Source organism: Calypte anna, chromosome 1, assembly GCF_003957555.1.
Source record: "Calypte anna isolate BGI_N300 chromosome 1, bCalAnn1_v1.p, whole genome shotgun sequence".
NCBI classification, from domain to species: Eukaryota; Metazoa; Chordata; class Aves; order Apodiformes; family Trochilidae; genus Calypte; species Calypte anna.
In genome coordinates, this window is record NC_044244.1 from 145,319,820 (window position 1) to 145,336,707 (window position 16,888).

The window sequence follows — 16,888 nt, forward strand, 5'->3', positions numbered from 1 at the left end:
GCAAAATATTTTGGTCCCTCAAAATGAAAATTTCTGAAGAGTATAATTTTTTCATGATTTTTGGACCAGTATGATAAAATTTTGTGAAAAGAAATGAAGTTTATATATATGTTCTTATAGTGTAAGCCCCCACCATCCCAAATCTCTTACACCAAAAAAAACAAACCAAACCAGCCAAACAAAAAAACCTCTGAGCATATATCAGCATTTAGACTGAGGCAATAGGAGGGACTCTGGACTGCAAAATGTTCTTTTTCTCCAGATATATTTTGAGTATCTATACGGCACTGAAAATTAAAAAAAAAAAAAAAAAAAAAAATCCTTCTTTCTTTCAACGTCTTTATCCAAGACCATATAAGTGATTGCAAAAGAGTACTTTAGTTGTCACAACTGTTGGCTGACTAACATAGAAAAAAAAAATTCAGATGAATAGAAATCATTCTTCAAGAAAAAACAATACACAAGTAATAAAGTCATAGAATCATAGAATTGGCTGGGTTGGAAGGGACCTCAGAGATCATCGAGTCCAACCCTTGAAGTCATAGATTCATAGAATGGTTTGGGTTGGAAGGGACCTTAAAGATGGTCTAACCCAAACCCTCTGCAATGAGCAGGGACACCTGTAACTACATCACGTGGCTCAGAGCCATGTCCCATCCTGGCCTCGAACATTTCAAATAATGAGGCACCAACAACTTCTCTGGGCAACATGTTCCAATTCTCACCACTTTCATAATAAAAACATTCTTGTTTATATTTAATCTGATTTCAACTTCTTTTAATTTTAAACCATTGCCCCTCGTCCTATCACAACAGTCCCTATATCTGCCCCAATCTTTCCTGTAGACCTCCTCTAAGTATTGAAAGGTCACAAGGTCTCCCTGTGGCTTTCTCTTCTTCAAGCTCAACAACAACTCTCTCAGCATCTCTTCATAGTAGAGGTGCTCAAGCCCTCTGATCATTTTTGTGACCCTCCTCTGGACTGGCTCAGGCAGATCCATGTCTTTTCTGTGCTGAGAACTCCAGAACTGGACACAGTACTTGAGGTGGGGTCTCATAAGAGCAGAGTAGAGGGGCAGAATCACCTCTCTTGACCTGCTGATCACACTTCTTTTGATGCAGCCCAGAAAATGGTTGCCTTTCTGGGTGATGAGTGCACACTGCTGGTTCATGTCCATTTTTTCATCCATCAGTATTTGTCTCAAATTCCTTCATTGCCCAACTTGCACTGATACTGAAAGTTGCCCAGTATCAAGCACTGCATCTGTGGGCTCTCCATTCTGCATCCTCTTGCATTCATGAACTACCTTGCTGAAAGATCCCATTAAATAAGGACATTAAATAAGCAGCTTCTACAGCAGTGAAGTTGATTACTGATCTGCACAGACACTTACTGTTCTTGTACCACAGCCAGGAGAAAAAATATTACAAGGAGGTTAAAAAATGTAAAAGGAAACACTTCCCTTTCATTTGGAACATTCTTTTCCCTGCCAGAAAATCCTACCAATAGAGTTCAGAAAAATTAGGGATAGAGTTAAAAATTCATGGCCCAGAAATCTTTAGAGAGGTTACATTTGATTAGAATTCCTTATTGTGTTTACAATAAGGTTTACACAACCTTATTTGGTTGTGTAACATTTCTGCTCATGATAAGTTTTAATGAAAAATAGTAAGATTTTAAATAGGTCCAGAGAATTTAACTGTTTAAGTCCAATGACAATTTTTTCATAGGAACTAAACTTGTTTGGGAATCAAAGAATGTTCAAAGCTGCTATAGGTTAAACCTTTTGTTCCAATTGCTACTGCTTGTATTTTACCTAAAAATTTTGAGCAGCAGATCATTCAATCAAAACAGTTCACCAAGAAGTGATTTACTGCACTGCTAGTATCTCAACAGAACACTGCTAGTGTTAATACTCTAAGAGGGTGATAAAGCCAAGAGAATAATAGCCATTACTATTGAAATTTTAAACTCAATTCTTCACACCATGCTTAATAAAACTTTTTAAAATTCAAAAGCTAAATAGAACAATATGCCCTGTAACTTAAGATTGCATTCTTTCCAAAAATTAAACTTGGTTTATGGCTGTCATTTTTTTCTCTCTGCCATTTGAGTCTCACAGTGCTCAATGCAATTAAATCATAGAACTGTCCAAATGCTCAGCATACTCAACTCCTATTGAAGCAGATGAGAGAAGAGATGTTCAGCATCCAATAAGAAGAGTGAAATAATAAATATAGTAAAAATAAAATAGATAAACAGTAAAAATATAATAAAAAATAAAATAGATAAAGTATCAATGCTCCTTTGTTTCAGTTAGGATTGACATCCATGTTTCACCTAACTTTTAGGCAAAAATTCTTTTGAAAAGTTTTAGCAAGAGATATGTAACTCATTGCAAAGCTTTGGCCTAATTTAGAAAAAAAAGCAAGTAACAATTTGTTAATGTATAGTTCCTTAAAGATAGAATTAATGCTGCATTTCTAAGTTATATTTCCAAGCTGCTATACCACTATAGTGGGAGAAAATTACAATTATAACTGTGTTAACTTGGATGCACAGCCTACAATTTTTTACTTAGTTAGAAAGAACTATTGAAAGAAGAAATAACAGAGGAAATGACATTTAGGGTCAAATGCAGTAATTCACGAGCAACTTCAGACCTTTCCCAGCAAATACTTAGTGGGCAGAAATCATAACAACTGCAATTACCAGTTCCAGCAAAATTCTGTGACATATTTACTTTTCTTCCTGCTCTCTGCAAAAAACCACTTTTCACACACAGGCAGATAAAACTTAGCAGATACTTTTTCAACTGAGAAAAAGCTTTGTTTTGCTTGCAATGTGTATTTCAATTGTATTACTGCATCTTTTAGTCAAGGCTTTCAAAAAGGCAGTAGCATCACAAAGAAAAGCTTTCAAATGAAAAGCCAGTAACTAACTAGCAAAGTGCACTGAAGAACAACTGCATTTTAGAAATGAGTGCCACACTTAGCAGGGCAGGCTCTTGGGAAATGTAAATCTGAATAGCTCTTACCAAAATGATGCCAGAACATTTTATAGAGGCTGAAAATCAAATAAGAGTGTCATATTCCAAATGCACCTTTAGGAAAGACTCAACTGCAGCAATCTTCATCATCTTTTAAAACCTCCAAAACAAATGCTGAGATATGCAAAATTAAATACAAGTCTGGAGATGACAGGAAGAATAGGTGACAGTTGTATTCTTCTCCTCCAATGTCAGAACTCACAGGTTACCAGGTGAGATTCATGCTCAGTAAGCCAACAAAGATCATGTTTTTCATTACTAATACTGCTGGGCATCTGTAAAAAGTTCTTCTAATGGAAAGATATATTAAGGGTGTGAAAATTCCAGAAATGTTCTTACCTCTTCCAGAGCAAGGCAAATTAGAATTTCCTTGGCATTTCTTAGCACTTTCCTCAACTGACAACGGACAAGAACGTGGATGTTCACACTTCTTCCCAGTCCATCCTTCTTTACAGTCACACCTTCCGCAATTACACTGCCCATGACCTTTGCAATGAATACATTTAAAGATTAACCTCCAGACTGATGATAGGTATTAAAACCTCATTGTGAAATGAACCTTATCAAAGCTGTGGTTTCATTAAATAATCTGACTGCCAAAAAATACGATCAAGAGTGTGAAAGCCAAGAAGCTAAGGGTGAATTCCTTCTGAGATCTTAACCTGAAAAAACATTCAAACAATGTTTTCTCTATATGAATGATAACATATCCAGACCAAGAAAAAACAAGCTAGTTGCCCAGCTGCCTTTATCACAAACGTAACAGTCTTTGCATAACAGACTGGGATTCTAGCAACATTCCTTGTACTGGATGAGGAAAGCTTGAGCATCAGCAAAAACATTTCCAGACACAAAATCATATTTTTATTTCCATGAGCTCTATCAGTGGGTTAGACGTACTCTCATGATTTTCATATATTCATCATTCACTGGCAACAGAACCCCAAAGAATTGCTCTGATGTCCACTTCTTCATACAGACTCTTCATTAAACCTGTAGCAAAACAGACTTCGTATCTCCTTCTAACTGTACTTGCATTTTAAGACTGGCTTATAATATATTTCTAAAACATGCATTTAAGGAGAAAATGGGAAGAAGCAAGCCTTCTGTAAATTATCTGAGTAGTTCCCAGAAGAAAAAGTCTTACTATTTTCACAAGAATGACTTTTCTTATACTAGTTATTTGTTTTCCTTGGAAACCATTAAAGGTTTAGAAATCATTAAATTGTTTAGAGGATCGATTTAGATTAGATATTAGGAAGAAATTCTTTACTATGAAGGTGATGAGATACTGGCACAGGTTGCCCAGGAAAGTTGTGGCTGCCCCATCCCTGGAAGTGTTCCAGGCCAGGTTGGATGGGGCTTTGAGCAACCTGGTCTAGTGGGAGGTGTCCCTGCCCATGGCAGAGGGGTTGGAACTAAATGTTCTTCAAGATCTCTTCCAACCCAAATCATTCTATGATACTTCCCCTTGCTTTCATGTGTACCTGTTTATAGGTTGTGAATTGGACCTATGATCTCTGATTTAGACAGAAACTTGTGAGATGATGCTCTTTCATATAATATTTTCTTTGCTAGAGCCACAGAAAAGGAGCTAATGAGATGTGTGAATGCAGGAATTTTCTTATAGAAGCCCTTTTTTTTCCTATGTCAAGCCATGAAAGCAATTCTCTCTTTAAAGGAAGAGAATCACTTTAATTTTTTGAACACTTCTGAAAGAAAATAATTCTGTAAAAGACTGAAGAGTACTTCAGATGTAAAAGAAGGCATCTGGTTGCCAATATGAGATATTATAAATTGACAGTCACCCCCAGCTATTTTAAGCTTCTGGAGGGAGTTGCTCTTGGATGATGTTAAAACCTCACAGCAGGTCTGTCAACTCCTTTCATTTGTAGTTTATGAAATAAACATAGCATTTCATTCAGCTTTAGTAAAACTCTTTGTATGTAAACATTATTTCCTATCATTTCAATCTCCTACTCAGGACAACGTGATTTCCCATCTCTACCTATTAGATGGGCAGGACCAGATAGGAAAAGTTTTGCATCAGCTCTATTAGATGCAGGTTTTAAGAGAGCTGGATTATTTTCCTTAATTGGACTCATCCATCTTGGATTCATCCTAAATCAATTTACAAATAATTGTAAGAAGAATGAGGATGATTTGCAGACATACCTAATGTATGCATACTTTGGGCACCAAGTAAATTTATTTCACATAAACATATGAAAAAGCTGTCCAATTATAATTCTGCTAGTAAATCTTTTATTTAATTTCAGATAATATATCTCTGTCACAAAAGCAAAATTAATACTTTAACTTGTCTATTTCTGAAAGGTAACCAAATGGCAGGACTATATGATGTTGTTGAAGCTGCTTCACATGAAATGAACAGCTTTGCACAGTCTATTTGAAGAATTAATGCTGGGATGCCCAGGCTAAATTAGGTATTTCTAGACCATAACAATAAGAAGTAGTAATAAAATGCTTGCTGATAGTAAAACGAAGCTACAGTTCAACATGAATTTCAGTTACATTAAGCAAGCCATACAAGTACCTTTTTTTTATCTCTCGCCAAGTTTGCTTATTTCTAGTTATGTCTGTGCCATAAAGAACAGTCCTCAATTCAATGTGAAAAGGCAATATCTTCTTCCCAGCTCCCTTGTATGTGACCATACTTTCTAAAAGTCTGCTTTCTTACAGCTCTGGTGTCACAGTTTAGGCCCAGGTGGTACCAACCAGGCTCCTGCTTGCTCACCTCCACCCCCACTGTGGGGCAGGAAGGAGAAAACCGACCCAAAATAGAGATAAGGACAGGGAAGCTTTCATTCCCCAGTAATGGTAACAGGCAAAGAACAAACAGGTTCAACTTGGGAATGAAAAAACCTAATTTAATCTACAAGCAGAAAGAAAATACATGGTCTATATACCATAATACCTTCTCCCCCATCCCTCTCCCTTCTTACCCTCAGGGCACAGGGCAGGGGCAGGGGGGGTTTAGGGTCAGTTCCCCACACGCTGTTTCTGCCGCTTTCCTCCTCAGGGGTAGGACTCCTCACATTCTCTCCCTGCTCCAACGCGAGGTCCCTCTCACAGGACAGAGTCCTTCAGGAACCCCTCCGACATGAGTCCCTCCCACAGGTGCAGTCCCTCAGGAACTGCTCCAGCCCGGGCTGCACACAGAGTCACGGCTGCTGCGCGAGCAGTCACCTCCTCTGACACGGGCTCCTCCATGGATGCAGATCCACATCTGACCCTCTCTGTGATCCCGCACAGGCTGCTGCTTCATGTCTGCCCTCTTGTGATACCTCAGAAGCTACAAATCCACATTTACCCCACTGTGGTCCTTCAGGGACTGCTCCACCATGCTCCTCCGTGGGCTGCAAGGTCACAGCTGCCATCTCACCAGGGGCTGTGGAGAAATCCCTGCTCAGGCATCTTTCCTCCTCCTTCTTCACCGACCTGGGCCTCTTTTCTCTTGCATTACTCTCTCACCTCTTCTCCTCCTCTGCTCTGCAGGTCTCTTTTTTTCATATTTTTGCAGTTTCATTTCCCCTTTCTTGAATATGTTACTCACAGGGGCACATCCAGCTTCCCATATCAGCTCAGCCCTGGGCAGAGGTGGGGCAGGAATTGGAACTGGAGGAGCCTCCAGCAGCTTCTCACAGGAGCCACCTCTCTGCACTAACCCAGGATATCTGGGCAGTGGCATCAGTGGCAATACTGTCCAGGAAAGAGGGAGTTCAAGTCCTGGTTCAGTAATGCAGCAATACCTATAGATTGCACAGGTTGTCTGAAACGAAGTCTGAAACTCTCATGTTTACCCTTAACTAGAAAACACATTTACCAAGTTGTTTTTTAAGTCTGTATTCTTTAGATGATGCTGAAATTTTTATCTGTCCCTGAGTGCTAAAACATACACAACAATGTGGATGCAAGAATGTTGCAATGATATGTTCAAAATTGACAACACCTAAAAGTCAATCTTCCTGCTGCCCTCATGACTGCAGTTCTACATACTTACAGCTTATTCATTAATAATTATAAAAGGCAAGGAAGAAGCTAAGAATTTTATGTACCATAAATTCAAATATGAATTGAAATATCAAATCGAAATTAATTTGGAATTAATTTCAAATTGAAATATGTGCCAGATTTCAGATTTCAGCTTTTACTCCCAATTGATGATCCTATGATCTTCTATGAGGAGGCTGTCCTAGTAATAGGGAGAATAGACCACATCACTATTTTCCTTCATGTGACTGCATTCTTTCTATTATTAATTAGGCCAGATCAAATTTCTAAAGGATGCATTAGAGCTGACAACCTGTAATCTGCCAAGTCACTTTGAAATCACCCTCATTTGTTTTTGAAAAGTTCTTGTGTATACAAATTGCATGCTGTGTATTGATCAAAGTCTTTCCCTCATGCCTAATATTAGCATCTTTATCAGTTACTATACAAAACTGTATGCAGTCTCACTAACAATCTTAACTTTTGTTAGCTGGTACATGGAGCATCAATCTAAATTCACCTTGAATGGCTGCACGGAAACATTTCTAATTTATTTTACAGAATTATGTCTTTTAATTTAAAAAGTCTGCATACACAAACCCAAAAAACAGCTAAAGCTTTGTTTATTTTAAGATAGGAAAATTAGAATTGGAGCAACAAGGGAGAACAAGATCAGACCATTTGGATGCTTTCATTATAAAACTACACATTTTTTCCTTTTATATATATCCTTTTATATATACCACTTACCTGAACAGAAGTCATCAGAATATCTATCATACACTGCTTTGCAGTTTCTTTCATCACACTCACAAGTATCTCCATGAATATCTCCCCAGTCACCAGTTGGGTCCACATCATGGCATGTGCATTCCCCACACACACATGTGCCTGGGAAGGGGGGAGAAAAATAGAGACAGAAAAAAAATAGAGTAACCTAGCAATTTAGTGTAATAGTAGTTTGATTACAGGAATTTACATTTGTGAATTTTCTGCTCTCACAGGTGTTCAGTTTCAAAACTGCAACTGCTAGTCAGGAGCTTATGCTCTTCTTCTATGATTTAAATCCTTCTATGATCATTTAGTAGCAATACTTCATACAAACAAGTTGGCTTCCTGCTCAAGTTTCTTTTTGTTATTGAGCCTTGTTAGAAATCAACAGGAAAATGTAGTGCACAGAACAGTCTTAAATCTTTGACATCAACAGCAATTTGCTGTGACACTAATGACAATAAAAATCAATGGTGTTTAAATGAGTTGGGTTTGCACACAGTGGATAATTAATGGTTGGTAAAGCATGAACATTTAAACTAGAAGGGAATCCAAATTCTAATCCAGCTGAAAATGTCTAGGAGGTCTTCTTTTACCAAAGAATAATAGCAGTGCTTTCTACATGAAAATCATACTTTTTCACTTTTCCCATCTCAGGGCCGTTCTGTTGTTAACAACAAGAACAAAAATATGAAATATGAAAGAGAGAATAATTTACCATGACCTTACAGAGAACACACAACCTGCTTAGCTAGGAAAAGTCAGAAGAAAAAGAAAAGACAATTTCCTTCTTCAGAAATTCAAATATGCCTCAGGTCCACACACTCATTATTTTGTCCTAACAGGTACAAAGAAGCATCCTACTGGTGTTGAGGCATAGAGCTCATTTCCTGGAGAGTAGCTTCACTTTTTGATACTCCAGCTAAGCCTTTGTCTTTAATTTAAAGTCTTAATTTAAATTTGTCTTTAATTTAAATTTAAAGTTTCACATCTGGTTTCAGATGGTTGACTAGGCAGCTGATGGAAAGATACAGACATTTGATGACTTAACACTGAAGGAGGATTTTCAGAAGGCACAGGACTGACAAGATGAACTACATTCATATCACAAGATGTATACAGCTGGGTAAATAGTCCTAAAATAGTAGAAATACTGTGTTGGAAAGCAGCTTTATGTAGTAAAAAGCTTATAAAATTATTAAAAAGAGCATTATAAATAGCAAACAATGAAAGGCTAAAACGGCTGAAGTATCCCATGAATATCCCTTTGTATAGGAGTTTGTACCTACTCAGAATATCAAATTTGGGCAAAGAATTGCTTTAATGAGAAATTCTTTGCCAAGAAATTACTTGCTTGGTGCAAATAAAGCTTCTGATCTGAAGTTATTTCCCTATCATTTCCAGATTTACAGAAATTTGTTTACTGGTGAAGTCCCGAGATTAAATGAGCCTACAGAACCTCTGTATTTCAGCCAATCTTTCAATTTCCTCATAAAGAAGGGAGTTTTCTGAATATTTTCAGGGTAATTAGATGTTCACACTATAGCAGGTTTTGTCAGTAGAGCTTTTTTTTAAGGAGAGGTATCTATGTGACTCTTGCTTATGTTCTATTGTAATAATTCTGGACTATTGTGCAGAAACCCTGGATTTTTTTTCAATTCCTTGTTTAATGAAGTCAAACACCTAATGAAAATAAATATTATTCTGTGGGATTTTTTTTACAAAATGAGACAGAATTATTAATGAAGTTAGAAATATTGTGTGAAGTCTACCTTTCCAGCTCTCTAAATGCATCCCACAGCATTTCATTTCCCCTGTTCAGTCGCAGGTCCTTGGTCTTAAGAGTTGCCATACAGTCCTATTGGCCTAAGAGCACCAATCCATTCAAATTAAAAAATCTGCTAATTTTTTATTTTGCCAGATGGATCTCTCACAAAAGCATATCTAATACAGAATTACCACACTCAGTCATACTACAAAACTGAAGGATGAAAACAACTTGGGTCAGTTTGATCCCAAGATGGATGTGGATTTTAGTTTACACCCAAGCACAGGTATCTACCCACTCGAAAATGTGTACCCAGATTTTAAATAAGTGAGAACAAACTAGAAACTATTAACAAACACAATCTATGGGCTACTGCAGAAAAGGCATATTGTAAAATAAAAGCAAACAATATAAATAAATATGCAGAGAAGGAACATGTGAATGACACACCTCTGTTGCTGCAGATTTTGCCATCTGGAGATGTGCATCTTTTTTTGATCTCCCAGGGCGTGATGTCACACTGGAATTCACATTTATCTCCATGCCAACCAGCCTCACAGTAACAGTTTCCACAGTAACACTTTCCATGGCCTTAACACAAAACAAATTTTATACACTGAGAAGCAGCAAGTTTTCAAAAGGCATTAACAATTTAACCGTTTTGATATTTTCATTTAAAAACTTTTAGTGCAAGACTCAGAATAGGAACAATTTATAGACCATGTATGTCTACCTAAAATAAGACAAATGACATTGGAATTCTCCATTTCGCCAACTCTATTTTAGAACATATTTTCATTTAATCATAAATTAAATCTAATTGATAAACACTAAGAAAATATCAACATTTTATATTTTTAAGCTTAGTTTTTGAAACTTTATAGGTAAATTTGAAAGATGATAAATGTAATAATTAAAATTTAAAACCAGCTTTAAATGTTAAGATAGAACACACTTGTACTCAGCACTGCTAAGAAAGTACTGGGTGCGTTTGGCTCTGCAGATAATTCCAGCAGTAGGACCTTGATTTATACAAACTGTCTACATTGTATTTTTGAGCATGTATAAACCAGTTCATAAAATGTAAGATCAGAAAAATGAACCTTTTAGGTGTTCATTTAACAAAGCACACATCTCCCAGAAAGATAGTTGGATCTTCTGATAAAATGGGCTCCTGAACATTTTGATCCACGAAGGTACTTCTTGCATGTGCTTCAAAGACACAAAGTATTTAAATCAAGAAGCTGCAACTCTTACTGATCTTAAAGCCATAAGTTAATTAATTACTAGGATCAAGTCTGGATCTTGTCCTTTTTCCCTTTAAAGTCTTTTAAGATTAGTAGACCAGGTTGTCTCTATTACAGTCTGGTCAACTTACATTCTTAATTATCAACAGTGCAAGTTTAGACCTGTGGAATGTTATTTGTCCTGGTTTTATTACCTATAAGTTCATTACCTATGAACTTTTCATTACAATTGTTTGGTTACACATCAAAAAAATTACAAAACATAAAAATATATTTTAGATAATTAAACAACAAAGCCAGCCTAAAAAATGCTTATTACAAAAAGGTTGTTCTTGACAAGTGGACAAGAAAAAAAAGGGAGAAAAAAGTGAAGGAGTAAATTATTTGATCTACTGGAATATTTTTTCAGATAAAACATCACTAGTTCATTATTCACTCACACTTGTATACTCCTCAAATAAATTTGTGTTAAATTACACAATTTGTCACTACCTCTTGCTCTTGACAAAAATCACTCTATTGGAGAAAAAAACTTACATAAAAAAGATAAGAATCAGAATTTAATTTGCTAAAAAACCTGATACTTCATTAAAAAAATAAGCTGTAATTTGACTCCATAGCTTATGTAACCTTAGATGAAAAGTGATGCAGTCAACTTAGGCTGGAAAAAGTCTGCTATATCTTTACTGAAGATAAACTGTAGAATGGATTTGCTTTAAAAATGCGGCCCTCTTGTGTGAGGTTAAAATGCATGTTATCCATACCTCATCAAGGCACCATATGTTTTCCTAGGATAAAATCCTAGCTCACAATTGCAGACTTTAGAAATGTGTGTAAATAGATGGTTTGGGTTGTTTTTTTGTTTGGTTGGTTGTTTTTGGTTTTTTTTTCATTAGTTTGATGTTCCTGATTTGGCTTGCTGTGAAGACAATTAAAATCTTCAAGGTCTGTCTATAGCTTCAGGGGCAATTAGGAGTATGAAGCAACCAATAATGTGCTACACAAAATGTGAAAGTGCAACAGGGACTGAGCAGGTTCAACCTGGCTGTGGAGAATATCCAGGGGACATTGCTAGCTAAAGAGAAGTGGGTTGGAACACTGTTGCTTTACTCCTTCATAAATAAAACTGCATGATTCCTGTGGTGGAAATCCTGTGGAAGGAGAGGCAGCATAGAGGATATTAAAGAAGAGATTGGAATGAGAGAAAGAAGCAACAACTATATAGGCAACTGGGGGCAGCTTTTTCTGTGATTAAGTTATATATTTTTGACTTCCAGTTCATGTCCTCCTCCATTCTTTCTGCATAAGGCCTGGTTCAACATATGGTTATGTACTGTAGCAGTTTGTTAGAAAGCAAAGAAAATCTAACATTCACAGCCTCAGTAAATGAACTTTTCAGCTTACAACAACCTAACCAAGTCAAGCACACCACTAGGTTACACCAATTTTTACTTTAAAAGTACATAAGGTATTAGAGCTTTTACACTGATGAATAACAGACCTTAGAGGGTGGAATTTACCAACAATTTTTGCCAGTTTGCTATCAGAATCCTTTGATTTCTCAGTAGTTTCCATAGAACCATTTTTTTGAAAAAAAGACATGCATTTGGCTTGTTTTGGAATATGGCAAAATTCAATGTAATGGGTGGAAATAAGAGCTAAGACAAAAAGTTGCCAGTAGCAACACAGGTGGGGAAGAAACCCTGACAAAAACAGAAGAAGGAGAACTGTAACTGTAACTAAAGAAATGGTAAAATTTTATCATATATGATGCTATTCGTGACTACAACCCAAATGGTTGTAATACCAAAAATGGTACCATTGGCACATAAAAAGATGTAGATGACATATTAGAAATAAATGCTTTACAGTGAGGGTGGCGAGACACTGGCACAGGTTTCCCAAGGAAGTCATGGAAGCTCCCTTCCTGGAAGAACTCAAAGCCAGGCTGGATGGGGCTTGGAGCAACCTGGGCTTGTGGGAGGTGCCCATGTCAGGGGGTTTGGAACCAGATGATCTTTAAAGTCCCTTCCAACCAAAATCATTCTAAGAGTCTACGATTCTGTTTAGCCTTACTTTAAAATTCCTACTTAATCCTAAGGAAGAAAAAATAAAAAGTTCTTTTTGCCTTTAAAACCACTTAAAGTTTATATAGTTTTCTGTGTAAGGATACAGACAAACAAACTAGGTTACACAAGTACTTTCTGTGTACACACACAGAGAGCAAGCACTATGGTCAGAGGATGAATACTTTAAGAACAGTTTTGAACCCTCCTGTATGTATACACAGAATGTGTATGTCTAGCTTGAAAAATATTTGTAGTGCCTTGTGTCTCTAGGGCAAGCCTTCCTTAGTAATATAGGAAACCACATTTATAATGCCTGAAGTGGTGTGTATTTCACAATATTGAATTTTCATTGCTTTTCTATCTATCATCATACTTTACTCCCTCTTATGCTCTTTCATATCACAGAAGAGTTTTTTCTTCATACATTCCTTCCCCTTTTTATCTCTAGAATTTCTTCTGAGTTCTCATCCTATATTTTTTCTTTTAAATTTCTGCTTCCTTGACACAAATCTTAAATTTTTTTTTCTTTTGTTTTTTTTGTTTTTTTTTCCTGTCCTCCATTTTCTCTCACCTGTGCCACAAAGCATTCACATTTCTTATATTTTAACAAAGAGAGAGACACTGAGCTATGAGTCACCTTAGTGAATTACCTTGTATAATCCTCTTTGCAGTTTGTCCACAAAGATGAGTCTGTCGCAGGATTTCTTCATTATTTAAACTCCAGCTTAGCTCATTTTTTCAACTGAAATTCCCACTTACAAGTTGCAATCTAAATTTTTTAACATATAGCTACTTTCCTTTTAAACCATACATGCAGGAAAGACATTTAGGAGGTCCACAAAATTATATGATTTTATAACAGCCTTCACCATTCCTCTTGTACTCACGAAATACATACCTGTACAAATCTCTTCTGTCTCATCATCTATGCATTCTCTGTCATCACATTCACAGAATTTACCATAGACCAGTCCACTTCCTCCTGAGTTGGCACATTTACACCTGCCACACTGACATGTGCCTGTAAACATTTAAGACAGTACTCAGTTGCTGGAGTTCATGGAAAGATGTTCAGTAGTCCAGTAGAGATGGTGCATGTTTTATTTCTGAGAAGGCTGAAATCTAAAGATCATTGAGCCAGATAAAGACAGACACAGAAATAATTCATATCAACAAAAGGCCCAATCTTAACTGTAAACAGATATGACATCCACGTGGTTCATTTTTAACAAGGACCATCATATTTTCCTAAAGTAAAATTCACTCTTCAAGTTGTCTGTCTGACTTCATATAATTGAGGTATGACATCTGCTTCGGAAATTATATCTTCTGCCTATTGAAAGGAGAAAATTTAACTTAGTCATCTTCTCAAGATGAAGCCTGGTTTTGCCCAGTTCCACAGCCAAGTTACATGACAGTAGCAAGAGCATGGCTACCACAGACTTGGAAATATATTACCTAACTTCACACAGTTCCTTTGCACTTGTCTGTATGCCCTTTTTTTCAGCTGTCATCTGAGGATTAAGATTTTATAAGAATAGCCTTGCAGAAAAAAAAAACCAGAAATTAAGTGAAGGAAACATTGGTGAGGAACACCTGCAGGAAGACCTATGATCAGATGTCAGGAAAAAAAGTACTTAAGCTAAAAAGCAATTACCAGAGAAATTAATTATACAATAGACAAGCTTATCACAGAGAAATACATCCATAGCATTATCAAATAAACCATAAGTATTATCATAGCATATCAACAGTTTTACTGGAAAGGGGGTATTTTTCCAGTGGTATTGATGTCCACGTTACAAGTTATTTCATAGAGACTGGATGTGGCACTCAGTGCCATGGTCTAGTAAATGCAGCAGTAGTGGTTCAAGGGTTGGACTCGATGATCTCAGAGGTCCCTTCCAACCCAGCCGATTCTATGAGTCTATGATTCATCTGAGGAGTTGCAGAAACATCTACAGTAACATCTTGTTATTGCAGGACTTCGACTTAATCTAACTTTAAGCTTTTAGGGCTCATTTTTCTTCACTTTGGGTGATGTCTCAGAGAAGAGTAGAGCTTTTAAGAATGTTAAGAGCTATAATGAGGCCTTTTGCCCACATCAGACCTGTGTTTTGAGAACATGTGTCTGACTGAGATTCTTCCTCAATGTTAGCACTCCAAGGACTCCCAAATGCTTTGGAAGTGTAGAGCTGTTTTTTCCTCACAACATAAACCACAACAGAAAACTTTGTGACATAAGGAAAAGCCAGAGTGTTTAGAAGATCTTAGGCCTTGTCACACATTTTCTTCTTCATCTTTTGATTAGGGTTGCCTCCCCACCTTAGTGACAGTCTCTCTCCACGACTTAGCCTCCCAAACAGAAAAAGTTTGTTTTGTTGCTTCCAGGGAAGGAAGAATTCTCCTCCTTTTCTCTCAGAGAGTCTACCTGACCTGGACTGAAGTTTCCTGGGGAAAAAAAGAAAACAAACAACCTGCCTTCTCTTCCCCCTGATTTTCTAATTTGGACCATAATGCATGATAATATAAACAAGATATGAATTTATGTATTACAGAGTTATAAAGTCAAAGCAGCAAATATGCTAGAAAATCATGTTAGAAAGAGTATTCTCATGTCAGTCACATAAGACAACCCTTTTCCCTGCCTCTATTATGTTTTTTTAAATTCTAAGGGTAGGAACTTTGTTCAGTACCACATTAACTGGGAGCCTGTGGTCAATGGGCTTGCAGAAGCTGTTTCAGCAGTCACTGGACTCACTATGTCAGCAAGTACAGACTATAAAAAAGGGAACTTAATTCACAAGATTTATACTCCTCATACTACATACACATGTTTTAGAAAAGGACACAAAAGTCCTACAAAATAGACATTTAATGATGATATTACACAACTAGCCTGCAGAAACTATTTTATATTTCACCATTGTAAGTATAGTACAAGTTTCACCAATTACATTAATCTAAACAAAGAAAAGAATGGAGGTCCCCAACATACATGGCCAGTCTAAAGAAGTAAACTTTAAAAATGTTTTCAAGAGCTAATTAAAAAAAAACAAACAAACAAACTGATAACATGATATGATTAACCTATTAAACTAGAATTATTTGCTATGCCTACCTGGAGAATAAATACAAATAACATTTTTCAGAAAGCTGTTATGTTTACAGATAATTTCCAAACAGAAAAAAAAGACAAAATGGTAAATTGATTCTTAACTTTCTAATCTAAAGAGATCAGACAGACTGTGTCTTAAAAGTATCCAATCAGTCCCATTGACTAGAAGTGGAAATTGCTCATGAAGAACCTCAGTTTAGGTAGGATGCCCTATTAGTCAGACAAATTATTAGGAACAGTTGAGTCAAAAAAGTTAAATTTCAGGTGAATCTTGATTGAGTCACTAAAAGACTGACAATTACTGGTTAGCTGTGTGACAGCAGAGGACTGTTTTTGTTATAACTCCTGATATCCTCTTCCATCTTTTATTAGCAATTAAAAAACCTACCCCAAAGTCAGTGTTGGCATTAAATCAAAAGGTGATCCTAGCACAAGAAAACTTATATGGCAGTCCATCAAATCCTTTAGGTAGTTTGCTCATGTCAGCATTTCAGAGAAATTTAGTTTTCTGAAAATGTGGAACCACGTAGAAATTAAAGGCCAGTGACAGTGAGCAGATGTAGGATTCCTGAAACATTCTCTCACTTGGAGATCACTTGACTGGTAGGAAATGCTCTTCAAAATTTTACCAGTCTCCAGTGAATGGTTCTAAAAGATTGTTTCTTTTTGCTGTGTGTTTTTATTTGTTTGTTTGCTTGTTTGGTTGGTTTTGTTTGTTTTGGGTTTGAGTTTTTTTAAGGAAAAAAACTGTCTATTTAAGTTAGGATGAGTTATAAAATTAAATAATTAGAGAAAAAAATTACCAAATAAAAAAAGTAACCCATTGACTCATCAGATATTCTACAACCTCT

At 36.5% G+C, this 16,888-nt stretch overlaps 1 protein-coding gene across 1 annotated transcript in view; it reads right to left on the bottom strand.

The window, feature by feature from the left end:
* ITGBL1 (integrin subunit beta like 1) overlaps positions 1-16,888 on the bottom strand; it is a 136,801-nt gene that overhangs the window by 60,185 nt on the left and 59,728 nt on the right. The window contains exons 4-7 of the mRNA XM_008492645.2: positions 13,818-13,940; positions 10,054-10,194; positions 7,815-7,955; positions 3,390-3,536 (exon numbers count right to left, since the gene is read on the bottom strand). Coding sequence (XP_008490867.1) covers positions 3,390-3,536; positions 7,815-7,955; positions 10,054-10,194; positions 13,818-13,940 — 552 coding nt within the window. The remainder of the gene's footprint in view (positions 1-3,389; positions 3,537-7,814; positions 7,956-10,053; positions 10,195-13,817; positions 13,941-16,888) is intronic.